Source organism: Clupea harengus, chromosome 23 (assembly GCF_900700415.2).
Source record: "Clupea harengus chromosome 23, Ch_v2.0.2, whole genome shotgun sequence".
In the NCBI taxonomy this organism is placed as follows: Eukaryota; Metazoa; Chordata; class Actinopteri; order Clupeiformes; family Clupeidae; genus Clupea; species Clupea harengus.
In genome coordinates, this window is record NC_045174.1 from 23,040,412 (window position 1) to 23,067,060 (window position 26,649).

The 26,649-nt window shown below is 47.4% G+C and overlaps 3 protein-coding genes across 10 annotated transcripts in view; 1 reads left to right on the top strand and 2 right to left on the bottom strand.

Annotated features, from left to right (window-relative positions):
• LOC105902233 (inhibitor of nuclear factor kappa-B kinase subunit alpha-like) overlaps positions 1–12,197 on the bottom strand; it is a 39,684-nt gene extending 27,487 nt beyond the window's left edge. The window contains exons 1-12 of one of the 2 annotated variants that reach the window (XM_031561493.2): positions 11,887–12,197; positions 11,551–11,685; positions 11,140–11,234; positions 10,042–10,159; positions 8,999–9,068; positions 7,479–7,567; positions 7,178–7,267; positions 5,108–5,232; positions 3,945–4,052; positions 3,315–3,450; positions 2,430–2,624; positions 1,586–1,718 (exon numbers count right to left, since the gene is read on the bottom strand). In XM_031561493.2, the coding sequence (XP_031417353.1) occupies positions 1,608–1,718; positions 2,430–2,624; positions 3,315–3,450; positions 3,945–4,052; positions 5,108–5,232; positions 7,178–7,267; positions 7,479–7,567; positions 8,999–9,068; positions 10,042–10,159; positions 11,140–11,234; positions 11,551–11,667 (1,254 nt within the window). In that variant the 5' untranslated portion in view covers positions 11,668–11,685; positions 11,887–12,197 and the 3' untranslated portion in view covers positions 1,586–1,607. Of the gene's footprint in view, positions 1–1,585; positions 1,719–2,429; positions 2,625–3,314; positions 3,451–3,944; positions 4,053–5,107; positions 5,233–7,177; positions 7,268–7,478; positions 7,568–8,998; positions 9,069–10,041; positions 10,160–11,139; positions 11,235–11,550; positions 11,686–11,886 lie in introns of those variants that run through there. The other variant, XM_031561492.2, reaches the window with a different exon arrangement.
• The window catches only part of LOC105893717 (SEC14-like protein 1), a 436,978-nt gene that overhangs the window by 268,252 nt on the left and 142,077 nt on the right, over positions 1–26,649 (top strand). The gene's annotated exons all lie outside the window — the stretch shown is intronic.
• On the bottom strand, positions 19,767–26,643 carry LOC116218759 (oleosin-B4-like). Its single transcript, XM_042703287.1, has 2 exons — positions 25,511–26,643; positions 19,767–21,645 (listed from the first exon to the last, which is right to left on the bottom strand). The coding sequence occupies exon 1, from the start codon at positions 26,632–26,634 to the stop codon at positions 26,242–26,244; it is 393 nt and encodes a 130-aa protein (XP_042559221.1). The 5' UTR covers positions 26,635–26,643; the 3' UTR covers positions 19,767–21,645; positions 25,511–26,241.

A 26,649-nucleotide genomic window follows, 5' to 3' on the forward strand; every position in this document is an offset into this window, starting at 1 on the left:
AGAGAGGAGGACAGGGTCAATCACTAACACACAGGAGAGAGAGAGAGAGAGAGAGAGAGAGAAGAGACAGAGAGAGAGAGAGAGAGGAGAGAGAGGAGGACAGAGGGTCAATCACTAACACAGGGAGAGAGAGAGAGAGAGAGAGAGAGAGAGAGAGGGACAGGCTCCATTACTAACATGGGGGAGAGAGAGAGAGAGAGAGAGAGAGAGGACAGGGTCCATCACTAACACAGAGAGAGAGAGAGAGAGAGAGAGAGAGAGAGGACAGGCTCCATTACTAACATGGGGGGAGAGAGAGAGAGAGAGAGAGAGAGGACAGGGTCAATCACTGACACAGGGAGAGAGAGAGAGAGAGAGAGAGAGAGAGAGACTGATAGAGGACAGGGTCAATCACTGACACAGGGAGAGAGAGAGAGAGAGAGAGAGAGAGAGAGAGGACAGGCTCCATTACTAACATGGGGAGAGAGAAAGAGAGAGAGAGAGATAGAGAGACTGATAGAGGACAGGGTCAATCACTGACAGAGAGAGAGAGAGAGAGAGAGAGAGAGATAGAGAGACTGATAGAGGACAGGGTCAATCACTGACACAGGGGGAGAGAGATAGAGGGAGAGAGAGAGAGAGAGAGAGGACAGGGTCAATCACTAACACAGGGAGAGAGAGAGAGAGAGAGAGAGAGAGAGGACAGGGTCAATCACTTACACAGGGAGAGAGAGAGAGAGAGAGAGAGAGAGAGAGAGAGAGGACAGGGTCAATCACTAACACGGGGAGAGAGAGTGAAGGAAAGGATGTCTGCCTGAAAACAGGAGGTCATCTTATTCCAGTAATGTTGATGGCTTTCAGATATATTGGAATATATACAGGCAGTTTGTACACTGTCTATTTCTGTCTATAACCTTTTAAAAAACGAGTTTGGTCTGCCGCTTTTTTTTTCAAGATTTGATAGATAGCTTCACCCTTTTTGTGACGACACCAGCGCCTTTCTGCAAAGTTCAGAGATGTTCAACAAGAAGCGCTCGGAGCGGCCGCACAAACAATGGCGGAGCACTCAGAAGAAAGAGGCTGCATGAGTACCGCATTCGGTCTCTCCTCATTGGGAAACGATTGAAGAAAGACGCTGGCGCTCGGAAATAAACACTATATGGACACTCAGCCTAACACGTGAAAAGATTCACTACCCTCACTTAAAATACACACATGTTGTCTTTCTTACTGTAAGTAAAGGGCAGGGGTGATACTAGGGCCCAGGGACGTGCACAGGAGGGGGCTAAGGTTGCTTGGGCAACTGCCCGTTTGCCCTCCTCGACTGAAGTTGCCCCTCCGAAGGAAATATATATATTTTTTTAAATAGTATAACGCTGCAGAACTTCATGTAGGCCTAGATAAAATAATCGTGGAATAAGCGTCCAGGGGACAGGAGTGTGGCGGCGGCGGTTAGTGAGAGTTTCAAGTGACATAGGCAAAATATGCGTCCAGGGGACGGGGGCATGGCGGCGGCAAAAATTAACGTGTTGCTCCTTTTTTCCAGGGCAGAACAACTGCCCTTCAAAATTCTTGTGCACGTCCCTGCTAGGGCCCTTTCAGTGTAAAGTGATTCTGAGCGGGTCCTGCTACTCACTGATAGTGTGGAGTTTGTCTGAGGGCTGCCTCGTGCTGAAAGGGCCCCTGTATTTGGTCAGAGTTTTGTCAAAGAGGAAGACCATGTTGCTGTCCCAGTCTTTCTGTTAGAAGAACGAGAGGAAAACAAAAGAGATTGACATGGGAATTACCAGGCAATACACACAACTCAGTCATTTCCAGCAACAGCCATTGCCTATGAGACAAAATGCAAACACCATTTATATTTGACTGGTTTAGGTAGTTCTACTGATTAGGTACAATTACTTTTATATAGAAGGGTCAACACCAAACAAATTGACTTCATAGCAACACATAATCAAAGTAACAAATAAATAAAAAACAAAGAAAAGGTATTTGTTGACAGCTTTGGACAAATAGGTATATCGTCGCTAGGTACTTTGTGCTCTTCTGCTTGACTGAAGTGCTATATGAAACAAACCATGTTCTTCTTTGTATACTATTATTGGCAATGGTACTATTTTAGTATTATAAGTGATACTACTACTGATAGCATCGTTAGTGATACTACTTCTGTTAGCATCATTAGTGACACTACTACGGTTAGCATCATTAGTGACACTACTACTGTTAGCATCATTAGTGATACCATTACGGTTAGCATCATTAGTGACACTACTACTGTTAGCATCATTAGTGATACCATTACGGTTAGCATCATTAGTGACACTACTACTGTAAGCATCATTAGTGATACCATTACGGTTAGCATCATTAGTGACACTACTACTGTGAGCATTATTATTTTTCTTAGTGTTGTACTCATCCTCAGCCATTCTCTCTCTCTCTCTCACCAGGCCTTCCGTGACGCACTGTCTGGCCGGCTTCCTGGGGTCCAGGGACACCCCGACCTTCAGCAGGATCTCCTGGTCGCGGGCCGCCACGCCAGTCTCCCTCTCCACCCGGGTTTGGAGGCTGTTCACACTCTCGTCCGGAGACAGCGGGAAGGAGTGCAAACGTGCCGTCCCCATGTTCAACACGTGTACCACCTTCATACAGGGAGAGGGGGCAAAGGTCATGGGAGAGGAAGATGATGTTAATGATGAAGAACATTTGTACCTATATATAGGATGGATGGAGAAAGATGATAATGCATGTTTGTGGGACCCAATAGATTGAAGTGTACTTGGGTATGAAGGTTTTTTTATGAAGAATAAATTGAAGGTTTTAAAACAATGTTCCTCTCATGGAAGAACATATACCGGGTAAGAACATTGACCCTAACAAACATTTTTGAAATGCACCTACATAAGAAACAATAGCTCTTTCTCTTCCTACATATATATATACATACATGTACACATACACTCTCTCTTACACACACACCAACACACACACACACACACACACACACACACACACACACACACACACACACACACACACACACACACACACACACACACACACACACACACACACACACACACCAACACCCACACCCACACCCAAACGCAGGAATAATGGTTTATTTATTTCTGAAAGAGTTCAATTCAATTGAATTCAATTGTATTTATATAGCGCCAAAACAACACAATTCTATGTTAATCAGGAAAAAAACCTTAAGCAGAACTGAGACACATGAGGGGGGACCCATCTGCTTGAGATAGGAAGTGAAGGGGGGGTCGTGTGGCAGAAGTGGAGGGGGGGGGGGGGGGCGAGAGAGAGAGCTCACAGACCTTGAGACTAAGCAGCTGGTCGAGCAGCTCAAAGCAGAGAGGTTTCTTGGTGTTGGGGTGAACCACACCCCCCCTCTTGACAGGGTCCCACTGTAGCATCAGCTGTAGTATCTTTTCTAGAGGCTCAACCACAGCCCTACAAACACACACACACACACACACACACACACACACACACATGTATGGACGTACGGATGGACACACACACACACACACACGCGTATGGATGTATAGATGGACACACACACACACACACACACACACATGTATGGACATACAGATGGACACATAGACACAGATACACAGAGTTAGTGTGTGTGTGAGTGAGTGTGTGAGTATGCACAAATGTCTGTCGGAGGACACATCAACAACACTTTGTTGATAAAAGGCATATATCAGTTTTCTACAAATTCTACAAGTATACAGGCAGCCGGGGCTTTATGGATCCTCCCTATACCCTAATGGTTGACTTATAGGTCAAAGGTCGGTAATGCTCTGTAGTAGGAGTGAGTCTGTAGTATTGTCTGTGTATGAGTGAGTCTGTAGTATTGTCTGTAGTATTGTCTGTAGTATTGTCTGTAGTATTGTCTGTATATGAGTGAGGAGTGAGTCTGTAGTATTGTCTGTCACCTGCTGAGGTGGTGGGGTTGGGGCAGACAGGTGGAGAACACAACCTCTCCATCTTCATCCTCCTCAGCCATGATGTCCTCCGACCCTTTATCTTTGACTGTTTCCACCCTGGGAGGAAACACACACACACACACACACACACACACACACACAGTCACATCAGCTGGTAAAAGTGTATCAAATATCAACAACCTTTCGCCGGCATCACGGACCTTAAGGGTCATCTACACGTCACATATGCGTGTGTCATACATACAGGACAATGACATTTTGTCTCTGGAGGATTACTAGACAAAACAGAACACGAGACATAACAAACTACCAAAACATAGACCAAGACGGATTCAATAGCTGCCTGAAGAGTAGCAATTCAAACAGGTGTGGTCAGAGGCTTAACCAACCTGGCTGTTCCATAAATTATTTTATCACTATTAATACTAAAATAGTATCATTGCCAATAATAGAATACAAAGAAGAACATGGTTTGTTTCATATAGCACTTCAGTTTTGATTATTTGTTGCTATGAGGTCAATTAGTTTGGTGTTGACCTGCTATATAAAAGTAATTCTACTTATTGTAAAGTCAAATATAAATGGTGATTGACAGCTTCTGCGTCATTCAATTGCATTTAGCCTATTAAGCAATGGCTGTTGCTGTGCTGGAAATGACTGAGTTGTGTGTATTGGTTGGGTTATTCCTGTGTCAATCTCTTTTGTTTTCCCTCTGTCTTCTAACAGAAAGACTGGGACAGCAACATGGACTATATACCCATTTGTCCAAAAATGAAATATAAACCCAAGCTCTTTTCTTTACGATGCTGTACGGAGAATGAGTAATCCAGAGAGCTCAGAAAAGACTGACAGTGTTAACCTACCACTGAACTGGTTGGAGGTTGAGTTAACCTACCACTGAACTGGTTGGAGGTTGTGTTAACCTACCACTGAACTGGTCGGAGGTTGTGTTAACCTACCACTGAACTGGTTGGAGGTTGTGTTAACCTACCACTGAACTGGTTGGAGGTTGTGTTAACCTACCACTGAACTGGTTGGAGGTTGTGTTAGCCTACCACTGGACTGGTTGGCGGTTGTGTTAACCTACCACTGGACTGGTCGGAGGTTGTGTTAACCTACCACTGAACTGGTTGGAGGTTGTGTTAGCCTACCACTGAACTGGTTGGAGGTTGTGCAGAAAGGGTCTGAGTCCACAGCAGCATTCAAAGATCATGGTTCCGAAACTCCAGTAGTCCACAGTCCCTGTGTATGGCTCGGTATAAAACAGCTCTGGAGCCTAAGGTCAGAAGAAGGAACAGAAACTGAAAAGTCATGTCCCGTACATTCCAACTGCACAAGACAACACCAACAGAACACGTTACAGTCTGGTTTTAGTGGTTCAGTTTGAGGAAATTAAAGTAGCAGTGGCTGTTAAACATTTATTGAGAACTTCCAACCTTCATTGTAAGACTTTCAAATGTGGTATCCTACACATGCATTCTTGTGTTACTTGTTCAAAAAACGCAGATGGGGAAAAAATGAGAAAGAATCTTTTTAGCAAGGTGTGGAGACAGAGGGAGTGTTCAAGGTGTTCAACGTGTTCAGGGTGTGGAGACAGACAGAGGGAGTGTTTAAGCTGTGGAGACGGAGGGAGTGTTCAAGGTGTGGAGACAGAGGGAGTGTTCAAGGTGTTCAGGTGTGGAGACGGAGGGAGTGTTCAAGGTGTTCAGGGTGTTCAGGGTGTGGAGACAGACAGAGGGAGTGTTCGAGGTGTTCAGGGTGTGGAGACGGAGGGAGTGTTCAAGGTGTGGAGACAGAGGGAGTGTTCAGGGTGTTCAGGGTGTGGAGACAGAGGGAGTGTTCGAGGTGTTCAGGTGTGGAGACAGAGACAGAGGGAGTGTTCAGGTGTTCAGGTGTGGAGACGGAGACAGAGGGAGTGTTCAGGTGTTCAAGGAGACGGAGACAGAGGGAGTGTTCAGGTGTGGAGACGGAGACGGAGGGAGAGGGAGTGTTCAAGGTGTTCAGGGTGTGGAGACAGATGGAGTGTTCAAGGTGTGGAGACAGATACGGAGGGAGTGTTCAAGGTGTTCAGGTGTGGAGACAGATGGAGTGTTCAAGGTGTGGAGACAGAGACGGAGGGAGTGTTCAAGGTGTTCAGGTGTGGAGACAGAGGGAGTGTTCAAGGTGTGGAGACAGAGACGGAGGGAGTGTTCAAGGTGTGGACACAGAGGGAGTGTTCAGGTGTGGAGACGGAGACAGAGGGAGTGTTTAAGGTGTTCAGGTGTGGAGACGGAGACAGAGACAGAGGGAGTGTTCAAGGTGTTCAGGTGTGGAGACGGAGACAGAGACAGAGGGAGTGTTCAAGGTGTGGAGACAGAGGGAGTGTTCGAGGTGTTCAGGTGTGGAGACGGAGACGGAGGGAGTGTTCAAGGTGTTGAAGGTGTGGAGACAGAGACGGAGACAGAGGGAGTGTTGAAGGTGTGGAGACGGAGACAGAGGGAGTGTTGAAGGTGTGGAGACGGAGACAGAGGGAGTGTTTAAGGTGTGGAGACGGAGACAGAGGGAGTGTTTAAGGTGTGGAGACGGAGACGGAGGGAGTGTTCAAGATGTTCAAGGTGTGGAGACAGTGACGGAGACAGAGGGAGTGTTGAAGGTGTGGAGACGGAGACAGAGGGAGTGTTCAGGTGTTCAAGGTGTTTAAGGTGTGGAGACAGAGGTGTGGAGACAGAGGTGTGGAGACAGAGACGGAGGGAGTGTTCAGGGTGTGGAGACAGAGGGAGTGTTCGAGGCGTTCAGGGTGTGGAGACAGAGGGAGTGTTCGAGGCGTTCAGGGTGTGGAGACAGAGGGAGTGTTCGAGGTGTTCAGGGTGTGGAGACGGAGGGAGTGTTCAGGTGTGGAGACGGAGACAGAGGGAGTGTTGAAGGTGTTTAAGGTGTGGAGACAGATGTGTGGAGACAGAGACGGAGGGAGTGTTCGAGGTGTTTAAGGTGTGGAGACAGAGGGAGTGTTCGAGGTGTTCAGGGTGGGGAGACGGAGACAGAGGGAGTGTTCAGGGTGTGGAGACGGAGACAGAGGGAGTGTTCGAGGTGTTTAAGGTGGGGAGACGGAGACAGAGGGAGTGTTCGAGGTGTTTAAGGTGTGGAGACGGAGACAGAGGGAGTGTTCAGGGTGTTCAGGGTGTTCAAGGTGTTCAGGGTGTTCAGGGTGTGGAGACGGAGACGGAGACGGAGGGAGTGTTCACCAAGTACTGCAGAGTCCCCACAAAAGAGGTGCACAGACTACCCTGGTCCAGATCTTTGGCATAGCCCAAGTCAATGATCTTGTGAACCAACTAGAAGAGAAAACACACACACACACACAGAGAGACAGACAGACACACACACACACACACACACACAGAGACAGACACACACATACACAGAAAAAAAACACAAAAAAGAGAGAGAAAGTGAGATAGATTGATATTAATTCATTCACAAATGACACATCTTACTTCAGAACTGCCAGCTCAGTGATGATTCAGCCCGTGATGGTTGACCTACCCTTCCATCGACGTCCTGCAACACAATGTTCTCTGGTTTGAGGTCTCGGTGAATGATCTTGTTGTCGTGAAGGTACTGAATACCAGAGCCTGGCACACAATGTAGATAAGAAGAGCGATCATGACACAATGAATGACAAACAACTCAATAGAACCCCGATTTGCGACTTCACTACTTGTGTGCGTTAGAAAGTGGGTGTTCTCCATAAATGTAAATATTATTCTCAGGTTTTTAGTTGTGATGGCGTTATAGTGTTTCATAACTAGTCAGAGTTATAGTACATAATTCTGACCAAATAGAATATAATACTGACCGAATATAATATAATACCGACCAAATATAATATAATTCTGACCAAATATAATATAATTCTGACCAAATAGAATATAATTTTGTTTAGAGTTCAGAGATCAGATCGAGATCAGAAAACTTCACTCTGTGACTTCAAAGCAGCACTTTAAAGGTAGATTCACGGACTACACCTTTAATATTATGTCAGAGTTACTTGACATGGCACAGGTACAGTACATGGCGTGGTGGCCTTTGTGGCATTCTGTGGAGCAACAGCAGTCTACCATATTACATGTGGGGGGCAAGGTAACCTACAATGCATTCTAAGATATTTACACACGTTCTGTTAGCACTAGCACTAACAAATGATATATTTGGCACTCATCGGCTAAAGATGCTAGCCAAGGCGATGCTATGTCTGCACTGCAAATAAGCAGGTTCTTTCTCATTGTTTTGGATTTGGATTTTCACACGTTCAGTGAACGTACTGGAGTGGATCCTTTGAGATAGATACTGCCAAATACTATGCAAATAGGAGCGTGTGTGTGTGTGTATGTGTGTGTGTGTGTGTGTGTGTGTGTGTGTGTGTGTGTGAAAAGAAAAGAGAAAGAAAAAGAGAGACAGATCAGATTCACGTTTATGGCATGATTGCATTCATAAAATTAGTTCAGCTGTTCTGTTATTCATTGATAAAAAAACGTAGGTCACACACACAAATCAGTCATACACACACACACACACACACACACACACACACACACACACACACACACAAATCAGTCATACATACACACACACACAAATCAGTCATACACACACACACACACACAAATCAGTCATACACACACACACACACACACCCACACCCACACACAAATCAGTCATACACACACAAAACAGTCAGCAAAGGTCACCTGCAAACATGAGCACCTCAGACCATTCACATAAACATTCAAACACACACACACTCACAGAGAATGAGTCATGAGGACACACACACACACACACACACAAACACACACACTCACAGACACACATAAACACACACACACACACACACATTTAAACGCTCACAGAGAATGAGTCATGAGGTCACACACACACACACACACACACACACACACACACACACACACACACACACACACACACACACACACACACACACACACACACACACACACACACACACACACACACACACATAAACGCTCATAGAGGACTCGTACCAACATCATGCAGCAGCTCCAGCACGTTCACCTCCCTCAGTCCACAGGTGTTCTCTGGCCTGCCCAGCAGCTGTACAACAACAACAACAACAACAACAACAACAACACCACACTGAGGTTTCAGTCTCTAGGCAACAGAGCAGCTGTACAACAACAACAACACGACACAGAGGTTTCAGTCTCTAGGCAACCCAGAGTTCTTCAAACATTCACAGTTGCTACCCGTGTGCTCTGAATGGAACTGGTCAAATTGGCCTTGTAAAGGCGGGCAGCAGTAACTGTGTACCTGGAAAGGATACAGATATAACTTTTGGGTGTTTGCAGTAACTGTGTACCTGTAAATGGTACAGATATAACTTTGGGGTGTCAGCAGATTGTCCTTCACGAGTCTACAGCTAATCCTGACGCACAAAGAGACATCACACACACACACACACACAAACACACACACACAAACACACACGTACACACACACAGAGACACACACAACAAGCAGCATCGGTTGCCTTGGGAACCGCAGCCGTTAGAAAGTGCTGATGAAGCCTCTGAACTAAAAGTTTGTGATGCCTGCACAGGTTGCCTACATTTCCTACGTGAAGGTCTGATCTACTGAGGGTGCACAATCTTCTAAACATAATGCGGGTGCCTAGTGCTGGTGTCACTCATCTCCGCATGATTTATTTCTCGGTCTTTCGACAGATCCAGATGGAAGCTGGCCTGGGTCCGGCCCATGGCTGTGGCTGCCCCCCTGTGCCGTGTGCCATCCCTGTGTGCCGTGTGCTGCCCCTGTGTGCCGTGTGCTGCCCCTGTGTGCCGTGTGCTGTGTGCCGTGTGCCCTGTGCCGTGTGCCGTGTGCCATCCCTGTGTGCCGTGTGCCGTGTGCCGTGTGCCATGTGCCGCCCCTGTGTGCCGTGTGCTGTGTGCCGTGTGCCCTGTGCCGTGTGCCGTGTGCCCTGTGCCGTGTGCCGTGTGCCATGTGCCGCCCCTGTGTGCCGTGTGCTGCCCCTGTGTGCCGTGTGCTGCCCCTGTGTGCAGTGTCTCACCTTGCGCAGGTCCCCTCTGGAGCAGTACTCCATGGCCAGCAGGGGCAGTCTGTTCAGGGAGATGTGTGTCATCTCCTCGGGAACTTCCCTGGCCGTCACCACGTTTGGATGTTTCAATCTGTGAGCGAGACAGCGGGAAAGAACACGTTGTTACACAACCACACATTATATTATATTATAATCCATAGAATATCTTAGAATAGGATAGAAAAAAATCTACAACATACTGTTCACAACTTTCTACCCATTCAAACTGTACTGGTGAATATTTAGAACTAATATTGTTTCTGCTGACATTGACACTGAAAGCGGCACTTTTTTTTCAGCTCAGCAGCCAATCAAACTACTCCCTTCCCTTCGATACTCCTGAAGAAATGTGTTGATTGGCTGGAATAGTGTATGGCTCGGTCCGAGCCACTTTGTTTCCCATGTACAGAGCCAGGACTGTGGATGAACAGAGGAGTTTTTTTTTAAAGCGCACACTGACAGCTAATCGATGGTGAGGAACACTTAGCTGAATTTGACAAAAAGTGTATTGGTTTAGAATTGTGGACCTCGCCTTTAAAGTTTGGACAAGATGTTAGTCAGCACATAACGTTCTACTGAATCTAACGTCAGATCAAGACCAGATTCATGTCAGACCTGTTTCAGAGCTTATGGTCTGGGGTTTAGTCCTAAAGCTTTAGCATCTAAGGCTAGACCAACTGCCAGAGTATACATATTCTCATTTGTAGTTCCACGTTGGTGCAACGAACTGCCTAGTACTACCAGAGCAGGGGGGTCCCTCTCTACCTTCAAGAAGCTTTTGAAGACCCAACTCTTCAGAGAGCACCTCCCTTCCTAACTGGCACCTGACCAGCGCTTAACTTGCACTTCAGCAGTTACATTCCTGCACTTCTTTTTCCTTGTTTCTAGGTCGTTGTTTTCTAATTCTCATGTAAAGTAGTATTTATTGTTACACCATGCTTTTTATTGCTCTTAGCTTGACTGTTCTCTCCCTTGTACGTCGCTTTGGACAAAAGTGTCTGCTAAATGCCTACACCGCTGGCATCTATTAGAAGGAGGTACGAGGAAAGAGGAAGGAGGAGGACCACTGACTTCTTCATTATCTGGATTTCCCTGCTCCATCGGTCCGTATTGCGTGGCGTCAGCTCCAGGCGACACACTTTGAGAGCGATCTTCTCCTGCGTTTCCTGAAAAGAGACCACAACTGACTCACTTACAGACAGCTACAGCGGGGTAGTCCAAGCCATCTACGAGACATTACATTATATGTGACGTTTGTCGGAAGAAGGAAAAACTGTTTCATGACATGAAGCCTGAAGTGGTTCAAAATGAAAAAAGAACGCTCTACTATGACATAGCATTGGACCAAACTTCACTGATGAAATTGTCAGTTTCAATACTGGGAGATAGCCTATTCCGATCAAATAACGTTGGGCAACGTCAACCACCTGATATCTTAGTTAAAACACAGGTCTGACTGATCTTGAAATGCGGATAACTTACCATGTTTTGAAACAAGTACACATGTGCAAATCCTCCAAACCCCAGGTTCTCCAACAAATTCCATGGTCCACAGGTTTGAATCTGACCGAAAGGCGGCAGCTCCATAGCCATCGCCATAATCGGGTCATACGAAACCTTAATAATAAACGCATTTTAGTACATGACAGGTCGGTAGAGTCATGATCACAAGGTGCCGAGCTAATGCAAGGTTTCGTTTAAGTAGCCTAAGCGAGGCCACTAGCTGCCACGAAAATGACAGAAAATACGATCGGATATCGAAAATATAAGGGAGAAGTTTGGAACAACGACCAATAATCAACAAATACTATTACTCACCTAATGACAGGGTCTTCGTTTTTACAGAGTGTATTCCCAGTATTGGCTCATGATACCCATTCATCCATCCGCTGACAGATCCGAGTCGATGCTGGGTGGATTGCTTCGGCCTGCCCGATGTAAACACTGAGTTGAACCTTGTACCTTGAACGAGGTAACTGGGCAACATGGAATTCTTGCTACACTACATCATTTCGCTACATGTATGATTAGCCTGGTAAATGAGCCGGGCGTGGCTATATGGCTTTGTTACACAGTGTGCTCATATCCCGTTATGTTCTGAACTCAAACGAGCTAGCCCAATGATGGGAGCATTGCTACCAGCCGCTGGAGTGTGGGGCAACATCTGTGTGCGTGCGCGTCAGCGTGTACTTTCCCTTTCGTGATGTCACCGCAAGAGGCACTCGCAGAAGCATTCGCATTCTTCCTACTGCGGCAAGAATCTAGACATATAGGCACGCCGAGCTCTCAGAGTTCTCACAAAACTATTCGTGTATTGTCTCATGTTAAGTTCCGCATAGGTCTTCAATACACAAGCGTACTCCTGGCCATTTGCCCTTTCCTGTAATAAAACCCTGTCGAAGGCGATCAAGATTGTATTAGACTGGTAAAATACAACCGACAATAAGCCGTTTTGTTGCAGGTGTTTATTAAGTAAACCTAAGTGACACCTAGTGGTGACTGGTAGTATTGCATAGCCTATTGCCGAATGACCATTCAAGCACAGCTTGAGGGTGCCAATGATAATAATAAATATATTTGGCTGTAAAACCAGATTTGTTTTATCTTCTTTAGAAAACACAGGGTGTAGCCATTTCTACAGGGCCTTACATGGCTACTGTGAATAAACTTAAACATAAACATTCAGACTTGAGCTCACATAGTTGATGAGTGCGTATGCTAATACAGTGCCCTCCGCAATTATTGGCAGCCCTAGTGAATATGAGCAAAACAGGCTATAAAAAAATATGTCTTTGCTGTTTATCCTCTTGGATCTTACCTTTTCATTGAAGTAAAATTATTGAAAGAAAAAAAAAACTGTTGACATTAAATAAATATTTTTCCCCAAAACATGTGTGCCACAATTATTAGCACCCCTTAATTTAATGTTTTGTGCAGCCTCCCTTTGCCAAGATAACAGCTCTAGCGGTGCCAATAATTGCGGAGGGCACTGTATGTGTGAGTGTTCAGGTTTTACATATTATACTGTCTCATATCACAAACCACAGAATACTGAATTAGCCCTGCCTTATTCTCTCTCTCTCGTGCACACACACACACACACACACACACACACACACACACACACACACACACACACACACACACACACACACACACACACACACACACACACACACACACACACACACACACACAAATGGTTTTCAGTGCAGTCCAGTGTGTATAACATACACTAAACCTGCCTGTGACCTGTGTTGGTTTGACCTGAGGTTATGTTTGAGGTGCAGATTGGCGGGCTGTGCATCAGTCACACAAATACTATCTCGAGCTCATCAAACCCCAAACTCCCCCTCAATTCCTTTTTTTGTCTGCCTTTTATCAAGCCACTTCTATTTCAATCTGCTAAAACCTCACCATAGACTTCTAAATGGCCCAGTCGAGCTGCAACCCTATCTTAATAAGTCACTGTACGTTTGAGACACGTTTAGAGCTGATACGGGAGACTCAAGTAACGTTAACTGTCACACACTGGTGAGAGACTCAAGTCAACCTTCACACACACACACACACACACACACATTTCACACGCACACACACACACACACGCACACACTCACACACTAAATAAAGCGGTTATAGCAGGGTGTCGCACACATTTCTTCTTCCTCTCTCTGCCCGGTCTTACAAGAGCCTCCTCACTGGCTTGTAATTTCAGGCCTGTGAAGACTACAGATGGCCACCCCCCCCTCCACACACACACACACACACACACGTTCAGACATGTGACAATGTCTTTTAACTGTCTCCAGAGACCAGCTCAAGAATGCACACGAACACATGCGCACAAACCCACACACCTTCACCACAGCCACGTGAGTATAACCATCTTCAGAGACCCGTCCAAACACGCATATGTACACACAATCAGGGTCGGACTGGAAACCAAATTCGGCCCTGGCAATTTTCGTCTGAACTGGTCCCATTTCCCCACAGCATGCGCAGCGTAATATCAGGCTATTTATAGGCTAAGCAAAAGTTGGCAGAGCCTACGTTGGCAGCGCCGCTGTTGTTATGGAACCATGGATCATGCCATTCTTGCATTGAAATGCTTTCTTTACAAGTGTTTTTTGTTGTCCTAGTTTGTATGGTGCTTACATTTTTATTATAAAACTTGTCTGGTTTTGGGCGCGCAAAATAATTCATGGCAGTATGATGTGTCCCCTCTGGCCGTTCACACTATTCACTACATGCAGAGTCACCTGTGCGGTGGACACACACACACACACACACACACACACACACACACACCTCTGCGCTCATGTCACCTGTGCGGTGGTCACACACACACACACACACACACACACACCTCTGCGCTCATGTCACCTGTGCGGTGGTCACACACACACACACACACACACACCTCTGCGCTCATGTCACCTGTGCGGTGGTCACACACACACACACACACACACACACACACACCTCTGCGCTCATGTCACCTGTGCGGTGGTCACACACACACACACACACCTCTGCGCTCATGTCACCTGTGCGGTGGTCACACACACACACACACACACACACACACACACCTCTGCGCTCATGTCACCTGTGCGGTGGTCACACACACACACACACACACACACACACACACACACCTCTGCGCTCATGTCACCTGTGCGGTGGTCACACACACACACACACACACACACACACACACACACACACACAACACACACACACCTCTGCGCTCATGTCACCTGTGCGGTAGTCACACACACACACACACACACACACCTCTGCGCTCATGTCACCTGTGCGGTAGTCACACACACACACACACACACCTTCTCGCCCCTTCTCTCCGCTGGAATCATCCTTCGTCCAGGCTCTTTCCTCAATCCCTTAATTGCGGCGTCGGTGCGCTTTATTTGCCTGGCACTGGTATCGGTACGTTTCTTTTTTAATAAAAACTTTATCATCTTCAGCCTCAAAATGTTTTTTTCTTTTTCTCTCTGACCATTTCTGCGCCACCTTTTCTTGTTTAGGACCCTTTATCCATTTGTATTTTTGACTGCTGTCTTCATAATAGCAGAGCCCCTATTACAAGTACTCTGCTAATAGCTTCTTTTTGTCTTGATTTGATTCTTTCCCGCCTGACCTTTGACATTACGTGGATGGACAGACCCACTTGAAGGGGTGGGGGAAGGTGCCACCAGTAGAGCTTCCAGCACCTGCCCATCCTATTTGACCTTTGACATTACGTGGATGGACAGACCCACTTGAAGGGGTGGGGGAAGGTGCCACCAGTAGAGCTTCCAGCACCTGCCCATCCTATTTGGGATCATGTTTGTCTTAGGAGGGTTGCTAACGGAGTGAAACGACCCAGACGTATCTAAGTGGCAGCCATGATAAGAGCTGATCGAATTCTCTAATTGATTAGGAAAGGTGCTTCACCGCTTCCTGTCGTAACCTTTTAGCACAGGGTACACTGAAGCATCCTTTATGAAAGGAGAGCAGATAGTACCAACCCATAATTCCTTGCAACAACAACAACAACTCAATCAACAACAACAACAACAACTCAATCAACAATCGATCAACGTGACCCACGTCAGTAACATCCGCCTTTGCGTAATTAGTGACGCCTTTCCTTTACCTCATGATGTTCTCCATCTAAGTCAGGGAAAAGTGGTTAGGAAAAAACGATGGCACGGACTATCTGACTGCAGCCATAGATTTGGGACCGTGCCCCCCCTCGTCAGATGGACCGTGCCCCCCCTCGTCAGATGGACCGTGCCACCCCTCGTCAGATGGGCTGTTCCAACATCAAGTGTGCCACAACCGGCTGGTCAGACCCCCCCCAATTTCTTTCCCCACACTAGGCTGGCCGGCCCATCTGGCATTTGCCTGCACACAGTGTGAACACACACACAGACACACACACACACACACGTGAACATATGCACAAACTCACTATATGCAAACACGCGTCTGTGATGTGAACAGTTCCACAACCAGAGATCAGCCCACATTAAGAGAGATGCAAATCAGACCTGTAGTGTTATGATCCTTATATGTAGTTTATGCCCTTATGTTTCTTAGAATTCAAATTGGGGGGGGAAGTAGAAGAATACCTGAATGTATGTGTGTTCTCATGTGTAACTTTATGTCAACTTTATGATATCTGTGTGGCTGTCTTTGAGTATATCCTGTCCCTGTGTTCCTCGAGATAAGAATGGAATATTTCTGGGACTGTGTGTCTCTTGCCTTATTTCTCTGTGCCAATGGACATCTGGCGTAAGGATATCAGTGGGTCTGTGTGTCTCTTGCCTTATTTCTCTGTGCCAATGGACATCTGGCGTAAGGATATCAGTGGGTCTGTGTGTCTCTTGCCTTATTTCTCTGTGCCAATGGACATCTGGCGTAAGGATATCAGTGGGTCTGTGTGTCTCTTGCCTTATTTCTCTGTGCCAATGGACATCTGGCGTAAGGATATCAGTGGGTCTGTGTGTCTCTTGCCTTATTTCTCTGTGCCAATGGACATCTGGCGTAAGGATATCAGTGGGTCTGTGTGTCTCTTGCCTTATTTCTCTGTGCCAATGGACATCTGGCGTAAGGATGGCACTGATAAGAGAAGCCTACTGGTTCTCCTGACTCAGTGTGACCGGTGTGGCCCAGTGATTCTTTTTTTATTTTTTATTTTAAGATTTCTTTTTTGGGCCTTTTTTTGCCTTTAATGAGATAGGACAGTGAGGGTTTGGACAGGAAATGAGATTAAGAGAGGAGGTGGGGAGTGGGATTGGGACATGACCGCGGGTCAGATTCGAACCCGTGTCCCTGTGGGCGTTGAAACCCGTATATGGTCTACCGCTTGCGCCACAGTGCCCCCCTGACCCAGTGATTCATACCCTCCTCCTGTCGAGTGGGGCACTTCAGCTCAGCCTTCCTCCGCGCCAATCAGAGAAGCTGCTGAAGCCCCATGTGAAGCCATGCTCTCTCTCCCCTGGTGTTTACCATTGACTCTGTGTGTGTGTGTGTGTGTGTGTGTGTGTGTGTGTGTGGGCAGGGGGGGGGGGGGGTGTGTGTGTGTGTGTGTGTGTGCCATGCTCTCTCTCCCCTGGTGTTTACCATTGACTCTGTGTGTGTGTGTGTGTGTGTGTGTGGGCGGGGGGGTGGGGGTGTGCCATGCTCTCTCTCCCCTGGTGTTTACCATTGGCTGTGTGTGTGTGTGTGTGTGCCATGCTCTCTTCCTTGGTGTTTACCATTGACTCTCTGTGTGTGAGTGTGTGTGTGTCTGTGAAGCCATGCTCTCTCTCCCCTGGTGTTTACCATTGGCTGTGTGTGTGTGTGTGTGTGCCATGCTCTCTTCCTTGGTGTTTACCATTGACTCTCTGTGTGTGAGTGTGTGTGTGTCTGTGAAGCCATGCTCTCTCTCCCCTGGTGTTTACCATTGACTGTGTGTGTGTGTGTGTGTGTGTGTGTGTGTGTGTGTGTCATGCTCTCTCTCCCCTGGTGTTTACCATTGAGTGTGTGTGTGTGTGTGTGTGTGTGTGTGCCATGCTCTCTCTCCCCTGGTGTTTACCATTGACTGTGTGTGTGTGTGTGTGTGTGTCATGGTCTCTCTCCCTTGGTGTTTACCATTGACTGTGTGTGTGTGTGTGTGTGTGTGTGCCATGCTCTCTCTCCTCTGGTGTTTACCATTGACTCTGTGTGTGTGTGTGTGTGTGTGTGTGTGCCATGGTCTCTCTCCCTTGGTGTTTACCATTGACTGTGTGTGTGTGTGTGTGTGTGTGTGTGTGTCATGCTCTCTCTTCCTTGGTGTTTACCATTGACTCTCTGTGTGTGAGTGTGTGAGTGTGTGTGTGTGTGTGTGTGTCATGCTCTCTCTGCCTTGGTGTTTACCATTGACTCTCTGTGTGTGAGTGTGTGAGTGTGTGTGTGTGTCATGCTCTCTCTGCCTTGGTGTTTACCATTGACTCTGTGTGTGTGTGTGTGTGTGTGTGTGTGTGTGTGTGTGTGTGCCATGCTCTCTCTCCCTTGGTGTTTACCATTGACTCTGTGTGAGTGTGTGTGTGTGTCATGCTCTCTCTCCCCTGGTGTTTACCATTGACTCTGTGTGTGTGTGTGTGTGTGTGCCATGGTCTCTCTCCCTTGGTGTTTACCATTGACTGTGTGTGTGTGTGTGTGTGTGTGTGTGTGTGCCATGGTCTCTCTCCCTTGGTGTTTACCATTGACTCTGTGTGAGTGTGTGTGTGTGTGTGTGTGTCATGCTCTCTCTCCCCTGGTGTTTACCATTGACTCTGTGTGTGTGTGTGTGTGTGCCATGGTCTCTCTCCCTTGGTGTTTACCATTGACTCTGTGTGTGTGTGTGTGTGTGTGTGTGTGTATATGGTCAAACACAAACTCAAACATACACACACACACACATACATGGTCAAACACAAACTCAAACACACACACACACACACACACACACATATATAATGGTCAAACACAAACACACATACACACATATGGTCAAACACACACACACACACACATGCACACACCCCTGTGGACCCTGATGGAAGGGGAATGGCTGTAGGCCAAGTGCAGACTGGAGAGACCGTGTCCAACAGGGGTGCTGGAACATGCCTAGTCAGTAGTGCCTGGAGGCAAAGTCTCCAGCTCAGCCCCTGCTACAAGTGGCAAGAGCACGTGACTCCAGTAGCCTATCAGAGAAGCAGTATTAGGGCATGTGACTCCAGTGGCCAATCAGAGAAGCAGTATTAGGTGGCTAGAGCACGTGACTCCAGTAGGTTATCAGAGAAGCAGTATTAGGGCATGTGACTCCAGTGGCCAATCAGAGAAGCAGCATTAGGTGGCTAGAGCACGTGACTCCAGTAGCCTATCAGAGAAGCAGTATTAGGGCATGTGACTCCAGTGGCCAATCAGAGAAGCAGCATTAGGTGGCTAGAGCACGTGACTCCATTAGCCTATCAGAGAAGCAGTATTAGGGCATGTGACTCCAGTGGCCAATCAGAGAAGCAGCATTAGAGCATGTGATTTTAGTAGCCAATCAGAGAAGCAGCAGTATGAGGACGGTCTGTGGTGCTAAGGGTGCCTGCCTGACCCGTGGAAACCTCTCACACTCCTCTCTACACGCTGAGGCTCTGAGTCTGCCTTTAAACATCAGCTCTGCTCCATCATCAGGCCATCTCCACGGCAACAGTCGGCATGGTGCCCGGAGAGAGGGAGGGAGGGAGCGAGAGAGAAAGAGAGAGATGGTAGGCTGGTTGAGTGTTTGGAATGCATCTGTCAGGCAGTGGGATTGCCAAAACCCTCAAAGCAACCTGAAAATGAACAAGAAATGGTTTGAACAGTGATTTAAACAGTGTTGTGAATATATATGCATTTACATTTGACATTTATTCGTTTAACTGATGATTCTGTCAGCTTTTATTTGATTGTATCCGTTTTATTTCTACACTTGTAAGTGAGGCATGTCATCAGAATCGGCATGTTCTGCATGCACCTCTTGTGCAGAGTAACAGTGCAACATGTTAACTGCAGACCATGAGCAAGAATTGATGGCTCCTTTTGTACCGGTGCATTTTTTCAACCGGTGTATGTGCTCCACACGGCTTTAAGGGATGCTCTTTCATTCATTGAAGTGACCAAAATCATTTCTTAGAGAAATAATGGTCCACGAATGAGTTTTACAATTATATTTAATTTTTTTTTCTCTATGCCTCCCCAAAAAAGAAAAGCTCATATACAAACAAGTCTTTCTCATACAAGTCAGTTTTTTACAAGCTTTAAATGATTATAGAGCCGGGATGCTAAAACATACAAAACGAAAAAAAGGCCCAATACATTTCATTGGTGGCCAAAGAGAAACAAACCAAGAAAATAAATAAATAAAAATGAAAAATAGAAATCACAAATCAAAATGAAAACACTGGAAACAAAACTTCATGTCACAGTCATTAAGTGCATTGTCGGCATGGTGTAGGACACATCAGCATAGAAAACAGCTTTTAAACAGCAGACGTCTTCCCCCCCCCCCCCCCCCAAAAAAATTCAGACCTATAACCAAAACATGACCATAACAAAGAATAGGAATATATTGGCCTGCTTTTTCAAACACACTGAACATAACACACAAAGAAAAGCAGATTGTAATATCTCATGCTCTGTACATACAAGTGGCACATTCAAAGATGCTGGCAAGAAATGGATCGAATGCCATGTCATAATAGTCTCCATTTCAGAAGCACAGCGCTGAACCAGTGGCCAGGTGGTTTCCATGCAAACGGATGCTATGGAGACCCTGCAGCTGCTTTGTGATGTCACAGAGGGGGGGGGGGGGGGAGATAATTAAAGAATCTGGAGTGCTTAGCAACACTAACTTGCACTCAGTGAGGAAAAAAAGGAAGGGGAAGAAACAAAAGGGAAAGATTGTTACAAGAAACTGGTTCTACAAATGATACATTGAGATTTTGGTGCCCCCATTTAGAGGCAGAGAAGTTTGGGACTGTACTCCATCTTGCAGTTCACCAAAACACACACACACGCTCGACAGCTTTTCAGAAAAAAAAAATGGAGAACGTGTCCAGAGAAGTCACCTGACACTCTAAACATTCAAGGATAGCGATGAAACCATATCCCCTAAACGACCATTATCATTACCACCGCCTCCCAGTACCCCAACCATAACATTGAGTACAACACTGATAGACAATACTGGGACAGCGTGCTGGGGAGATTTTAAAATAACTGGTGTTGAAATAAGACAAAAACCCAGGACACCATCTCTACCATTTAGAGAAAGAAAGAAAGAAAGAAAGAAAGAAAGAAAGGAAGGAAGAAAGGGAGGACAAAGACATGTTGAGGATGTGGAGAAAGAAAGAAGAGATAGACAGAACAAGAAGGCAGGAAAAAGAGAGAGAGGAGAGGCGTAGGTGGGTGAAAAGATATGAGAAACCCTCGGTCTTCCTCCTCCTCTTCTGTACAATCCGTTTGTGTTCGGAGCAGCTCTCCAAAACCCACACCATCTCCCCCCGCATCATCTCCAGGAGAGAACACATTCAAAGGTGTGCGTGTGTGTGTGTGTGTGTGTGTGTGTGTTCGGAGCAGCTCTCCAAAACCCACACCATCTCCCCCCCGCATCATCTCCAGGAGAGAACACATTCAAAGGTGTGTGTGTGTGTGTGTGTGTTCAGCAGCTCTCCAAAACCCACACCATCTCCAGGAGAGAACACATTCAAAGGTGTGTGTGTGTGTGTGTGTGTGTGTTCAGCAGCTCTCCAAAACCCACACCATCTCCGCCCGCATCATCTCCAGGAGAGAACACATTCAAAGGAGAGCTCTATCTGTGTGTATGTATGTATGTGTGTGTGTGTAAAAAAAAAAAGACTGAGTGAGTGTGTGTGGGTGTGTGTGTGTGTGTTCAGCATCCCTATAATCCAGGTAATCCAGTGTACAAACAAGACCACAACCCTGACTGCACTGATGTATGCAAACTTTGGGTCTCTCTCTCTCTCACACACACACACACACACACACACACACACACACACACACACACACCTGCTTTCTGAGTGTGGTCTCAGTCATGATTATCACCTTCATCGTCACCACGGCAACATCATCCTCCTCCTCCTCCTCCTCCTCATCATCCGCTGCTGCCTCGTCTTCAGTCATCTTCAATCATACAGCAGCAATCACCATCTTCACTCTTCACAGCCTCCGACTCAAACATGCCTTTTCCCAAGCCAGGATCCCAGGATGAACACACACACACACACAGAGCTCGTCTTCACACAGAGATAGAGCTCTTCCAAGCGCACAGCGGGGTGTGACCTGCCACGGTCGCTCACACCTGATCGCTTTCATCTGCGGATGGGAGTTGGTGCCCTAAAAACAGCACCAGAACCTGGAGCAGATCTCGGCCCGGTCCGGTTTGGGTCCGGGTCCGGGTCCGACCCGTTTCAGATTCGGCTGCTGTGTGCTGCCATGTCAGCTCTGAAGGGCTCAGAATCTTAAGGTGATATGCTAATGGGGTGAAACGCAGGATGCTCTCCACTGCCCTCTGCTGGTATAGAGTTGGCATTGCGACTGCCTTTGACATCCAAGGGCCTGAGTGGAAACATGGCTTTATGTCCGAGTCCTTACTCCGAGATGATCTCACAATAACCATAACACACAGGCACAAGCATCTGTTACAAAACAGCACAAGTTACACACTGTTCTGAAATGATCCGTCTGATGTGACACCTCCGGTATTGTGTGCTCCGTGTTTTAAATGGGCGGTAGTGCACTTATGCCAAAGAAAGTACAGAGCTTCCCGTGAGCCCAAGTCCTTTTCTCTGAGCGTTACAATTTAAAGGATAGCAAAGTTACTTTTGTTGTTTTTTTTTTCCTGTCTCATCATTGAGTGCCATGGTCAACATCTCATCACAATCCATTACTCTAAAGTGAGAACTTAAGAATGCTCAGACTCATGTGGTACCCATAGTCAAGCAAGAGCCTAAGACAGGAAACGGAATCAATCTCGGTCCAAACAAAGAAACACTTTCAGTTTGCTTCTCATCGTTTCAGTTCACCAACAGCTGAAAATGTGACTGCATTTAAAGGAAAGCGGAACCTGAACAGAACCGAACAGAACCTTCTAGAACCTCCGAAACAATTTGATAGTGGCACCTCCAGAGCTCATGACAGAGACCCCAAGAAAATGGTTTCCAGAAAAGAAAACCCATAAAAATAAATAAATAAATACATAAATAAAAGCCAGACGTGGTCAACATCCCAGTCTCGAACATCTCGCCAATGGGGTTTACAGGAAAAATGTTGTGATTGGTTCTTTAACATTTAACCCTACAGGAAGATACAAAACACTGATTAGTGACCTCGCCTCCTTTCTGAATGTCAAATCTATAAGACCTCTAGCAAAGTTACACTCTATTGTACCTACGAAATATATTTATATATATATTGTATACGGATGTGTAGTCATACAATATAAGCATAATATTGCAGCTGGCAGGTGTATATAATTGATATAGTCTTCATTTCCATAAGTAGTAAAAACGTATACCCTTGTAGTTTTGATATCGCAGGGCTGATATAGACGCAACGGTAAATAGTGGCAGAGAGCGAGAGATAGGGCTATATGTCTTGCCCTCTGGACCACAGACAGCACAGATGAGAAAGAGAAACATTCAGTCTGTCACGCGAGTGTGAATGACACTGTGGGCTTTACACACCAGACAAGGGAGAGTAGGGAGAGGCCTAGATGAGTGTGTGTGTGTGTGTGTGTGTGTGTGTGTGTGTGTGTGTGTGTGTGTGTGTGTGTGTCTGTGTGTGTGTGTGTGTGTCTGTGTGTGTGTGTGTGTGTGTGTGTGTGTGTGTGTGTCTGTGTGTGTGTGTGTGTGTGTGTGTGTGTGTGTGTGTGTGTGTGTGTGTGTGTGTGTGTGTGTCTGTGTGTGTGTGTGTGTGTGTGTGTGTGTGTATGTGTGTGTGTGTGTGTGTGTGTGTGTGTGTGTGTGTGTGTGTGTGTGTGTGTGTGTGTGTGTGTGTGTGTGTGTTGGAGGCCACTGCCACTGAAGCCACTGGTTCTGTCAACGGGATACAAATGTCACACACACACGAAAAAGCATAGCACAAGCCAGGCACACCAGTCACATCTTAACCAAAAACATGAGAGAGAAAGAACGAGAGAAAACACATGCGAGAGAGAGAGAGAGAGAGAATGAAAGAAAACATAAGAGAAAATGAAAGAAAGAAAAATAATAGAAAGAAAGACAGAGAATAACAAAAGGGAAGAAGGAAAACAAAAGTAAGAAAGAAAGAAAGAAAGAAAGAAAGAACAGAGGAGGAACAGAGACACAGCTCTGACCTATAAAGCCTCCATCTTGGCCTGACTCAGAGGTCAGCCTGAAATAAAAGTATGGCCCTAGTCAGACCATCAGCCGAGGAGGGTGCTAGCGGAGGTGAGTATTAGCAGAGGGGTGTGCTAGCAGAGGGGAGTGCTAGCAGAGGAGAGTGTTAGCAGAGGAGAGTGTTAGCAGAGGAGAGTGTTAGCAGAGGGGTGCGTTAGCAGAGGGGAGTGTTAGCAGAGGGGTGTGTTAGCAGAGGGGTGTGCTAGCAGAGGAGAGTGTTAGCAGAGGGGAGTGTTAGCAGAGGGGAGTGTTAGCAGAGGAGAGTGTTAGCAGGTTAGCGGAGGGGAGTGTTAGCAGAGGGGAGTGTGTTAGCACTGGAGTGTGTTAGCAGAGGGGAGTGCTAGCAGAGGGGAATGTTAGCAGAGAAGAGTGTTAGCAGAGGGGAGTGTTAGCAGAGGGGTGTGCTAGCAGAGGGGAGTGTTAGCAGGTTAGCAGAGAAGAGTGTTAGCAGAGAAGAGTGTTAGCAGAGGGGTGTGCTAGCAGAGGGGAGTGTTAGCAGGTTAGCAGAGAAGAGTGTTAGCAGAGAAGAGTGTTAGCACTGGAGTGTGTTAGCAGAGGGGAGTGTTAGCAGAGGGGAGTATTAGCAGAGGAGAGTGTTAGCAGAGGGGAGTGCTAGCAGAGGAGAGTGTTAGCAGAGGGGAGTGTTAGCAGAGGGGAGTGTTAGCAGAGGGGAGTGTTAGCAGAGGGGAGTGTTAGCAGGTTAGCGGAGGGGAGTGTTAGCAGAGGGGAGTGTGTTAGCACTGGAGTGTGTTAGCAGAGGGGAGTGCTAGCAGAGGGGAATGTTAGCAGAGAAGAGTGTTAGCAGAGGGGAGTGTTAGCAGAGGGGTGTGCTAGCAGAGGGGAGTGTTAGCAGGTTAGCAGAGAAGAGTGTTAGCAGAGAAGAGCGTTAGCAGAGGGGAGTGTTAGCAGAGGGGTGCGTTAGCAGAGGGGAGTGTTAGCAGAGGGGTGCGTTAGCAGAGGGGTGCGTTAGATGACAGGAAAGCAGGCAAACACAGGGCAGAGGTGGTTGAGAGGGCACTACACCCAACACCATGGGCACACACCCAGTAGTCCATAAGTGGCATCCCTCGGTCACACACACACACACACACACACACACACACACACACACACACACACACACACACACACACACACACACACAAACACACTCACACACACACTCTCTCACTCTAACCCGTCTCATTCTTTTTATATATCAGTTTTCTTTCTCTCACTCTCTCTTTTGTCCTCTCCTCTTCATCTCTTCCTCGTTTGGTCTTGGCAGTGGTGGAGAAGCAATGTGATTGGTTGCTGACGGTCTACCCAGAACCCCTCAGCGCAAGGGGATTGGATGCCATGATTCTCTGTGTGTCTCCCAGTACAGAGGGTCAAAGTTCGCCACACGCTCCCGTCACATACGGTCACCCTTCAGGCATGGAATGTGAAATATGCTGAACCCTGCTTTGCCAAGGGATGGCCACGACAGCCCACCCCAACCCGCCTCCACCCACCCAGGTGAAAATCTCCCCCACACACACACACACACACCGTCCTGGGTGTCTCTTATGGTTCCTAAACTCCAATGGAGGATTGGAGAGCCATCAGTTCCCAGTGGAGAGGACATGTGCTAAAGATGTGACATGTTTGGTCCCAAATTAGAGTCGTGGTGATAAACAACAACAACAACAGAGATGCCCTGAAAGAAAATGAGGCGAAAAAGGAGTCTTTGCGTGCGTGCGTGTGTGTGTGTGTGTGTGTGTGTGTGTGTGTGTGTGTGTGTGTGTGTGTGTGTGTGTGTGTGTGTATATGTGTGTGTTTGATTCACGCACTGGCATTCCAGTTATCTTCTTCAGGACACATTATCTTCCTCTCTTCTCCTCTCCTCCCCCCCCCCCCCCCCCATTCTCTTTTGCTTCCTCCGTCTCTGTCTCCAAAAACAAACACGTTGACATCCCAGAATGCTTTGCCACCTCTTCACGCCCAGCCAGGCTCAGACCGTCTCCACCCCGCATCCGTGCCGCATCCACGGCGAGTCTGAGGGCCGTCGTGTGTGTGTGTGGCGGAGAGCAAAAACAGGGTACAAGAAACAGGAAGGGGAGCCCCCACTCCCCACTCCCCCTTCACACACACTCACTCCTCCATCTGTCCTCTTTGGAAATGAGAAACCGGGGGGAGGAAGGGGGGGGGCACCCAAACACCCCCCTCCACCTGTGCTGCCACACCCCCACCACGCCCCCCCATCCATCCCCCCCACCCCACCGCCTCACTTCCTGACCGCCTGTCGGTAGCTGTGTCTCTGGCCCTCCTGCCGCTTGTTGTTGCTGCTGCAGCTGGCCACCGGGCCACCGGTGGCAGTAGAGTTGCGATTGGCACCGTGGGCACCGTGGTCACCGTGGTCACCGTGGGAACCGTGGGAACCGTGGGCACCGTGGGAACCGTGGGCACCGTGGGCACCGTGGTCACCGTGGGAACCGTGAGCCGCGCCAGTGGCACCACCGGCGGTGGCCGTGCCGTCGTTGGTCGGCGCAGCGGCGCTGCCCTCGACCACATCGACGGCGGTGGTGGTGGTGGTGACGCTGGCTTTGCTGGGGGGGTCCCTGATGCTGCTGGCCATGCTGGAGTCCTGCAGCGTGGGGCTGGAGTGGGTCCGCGTCATCCCCCCTTCCTCCAG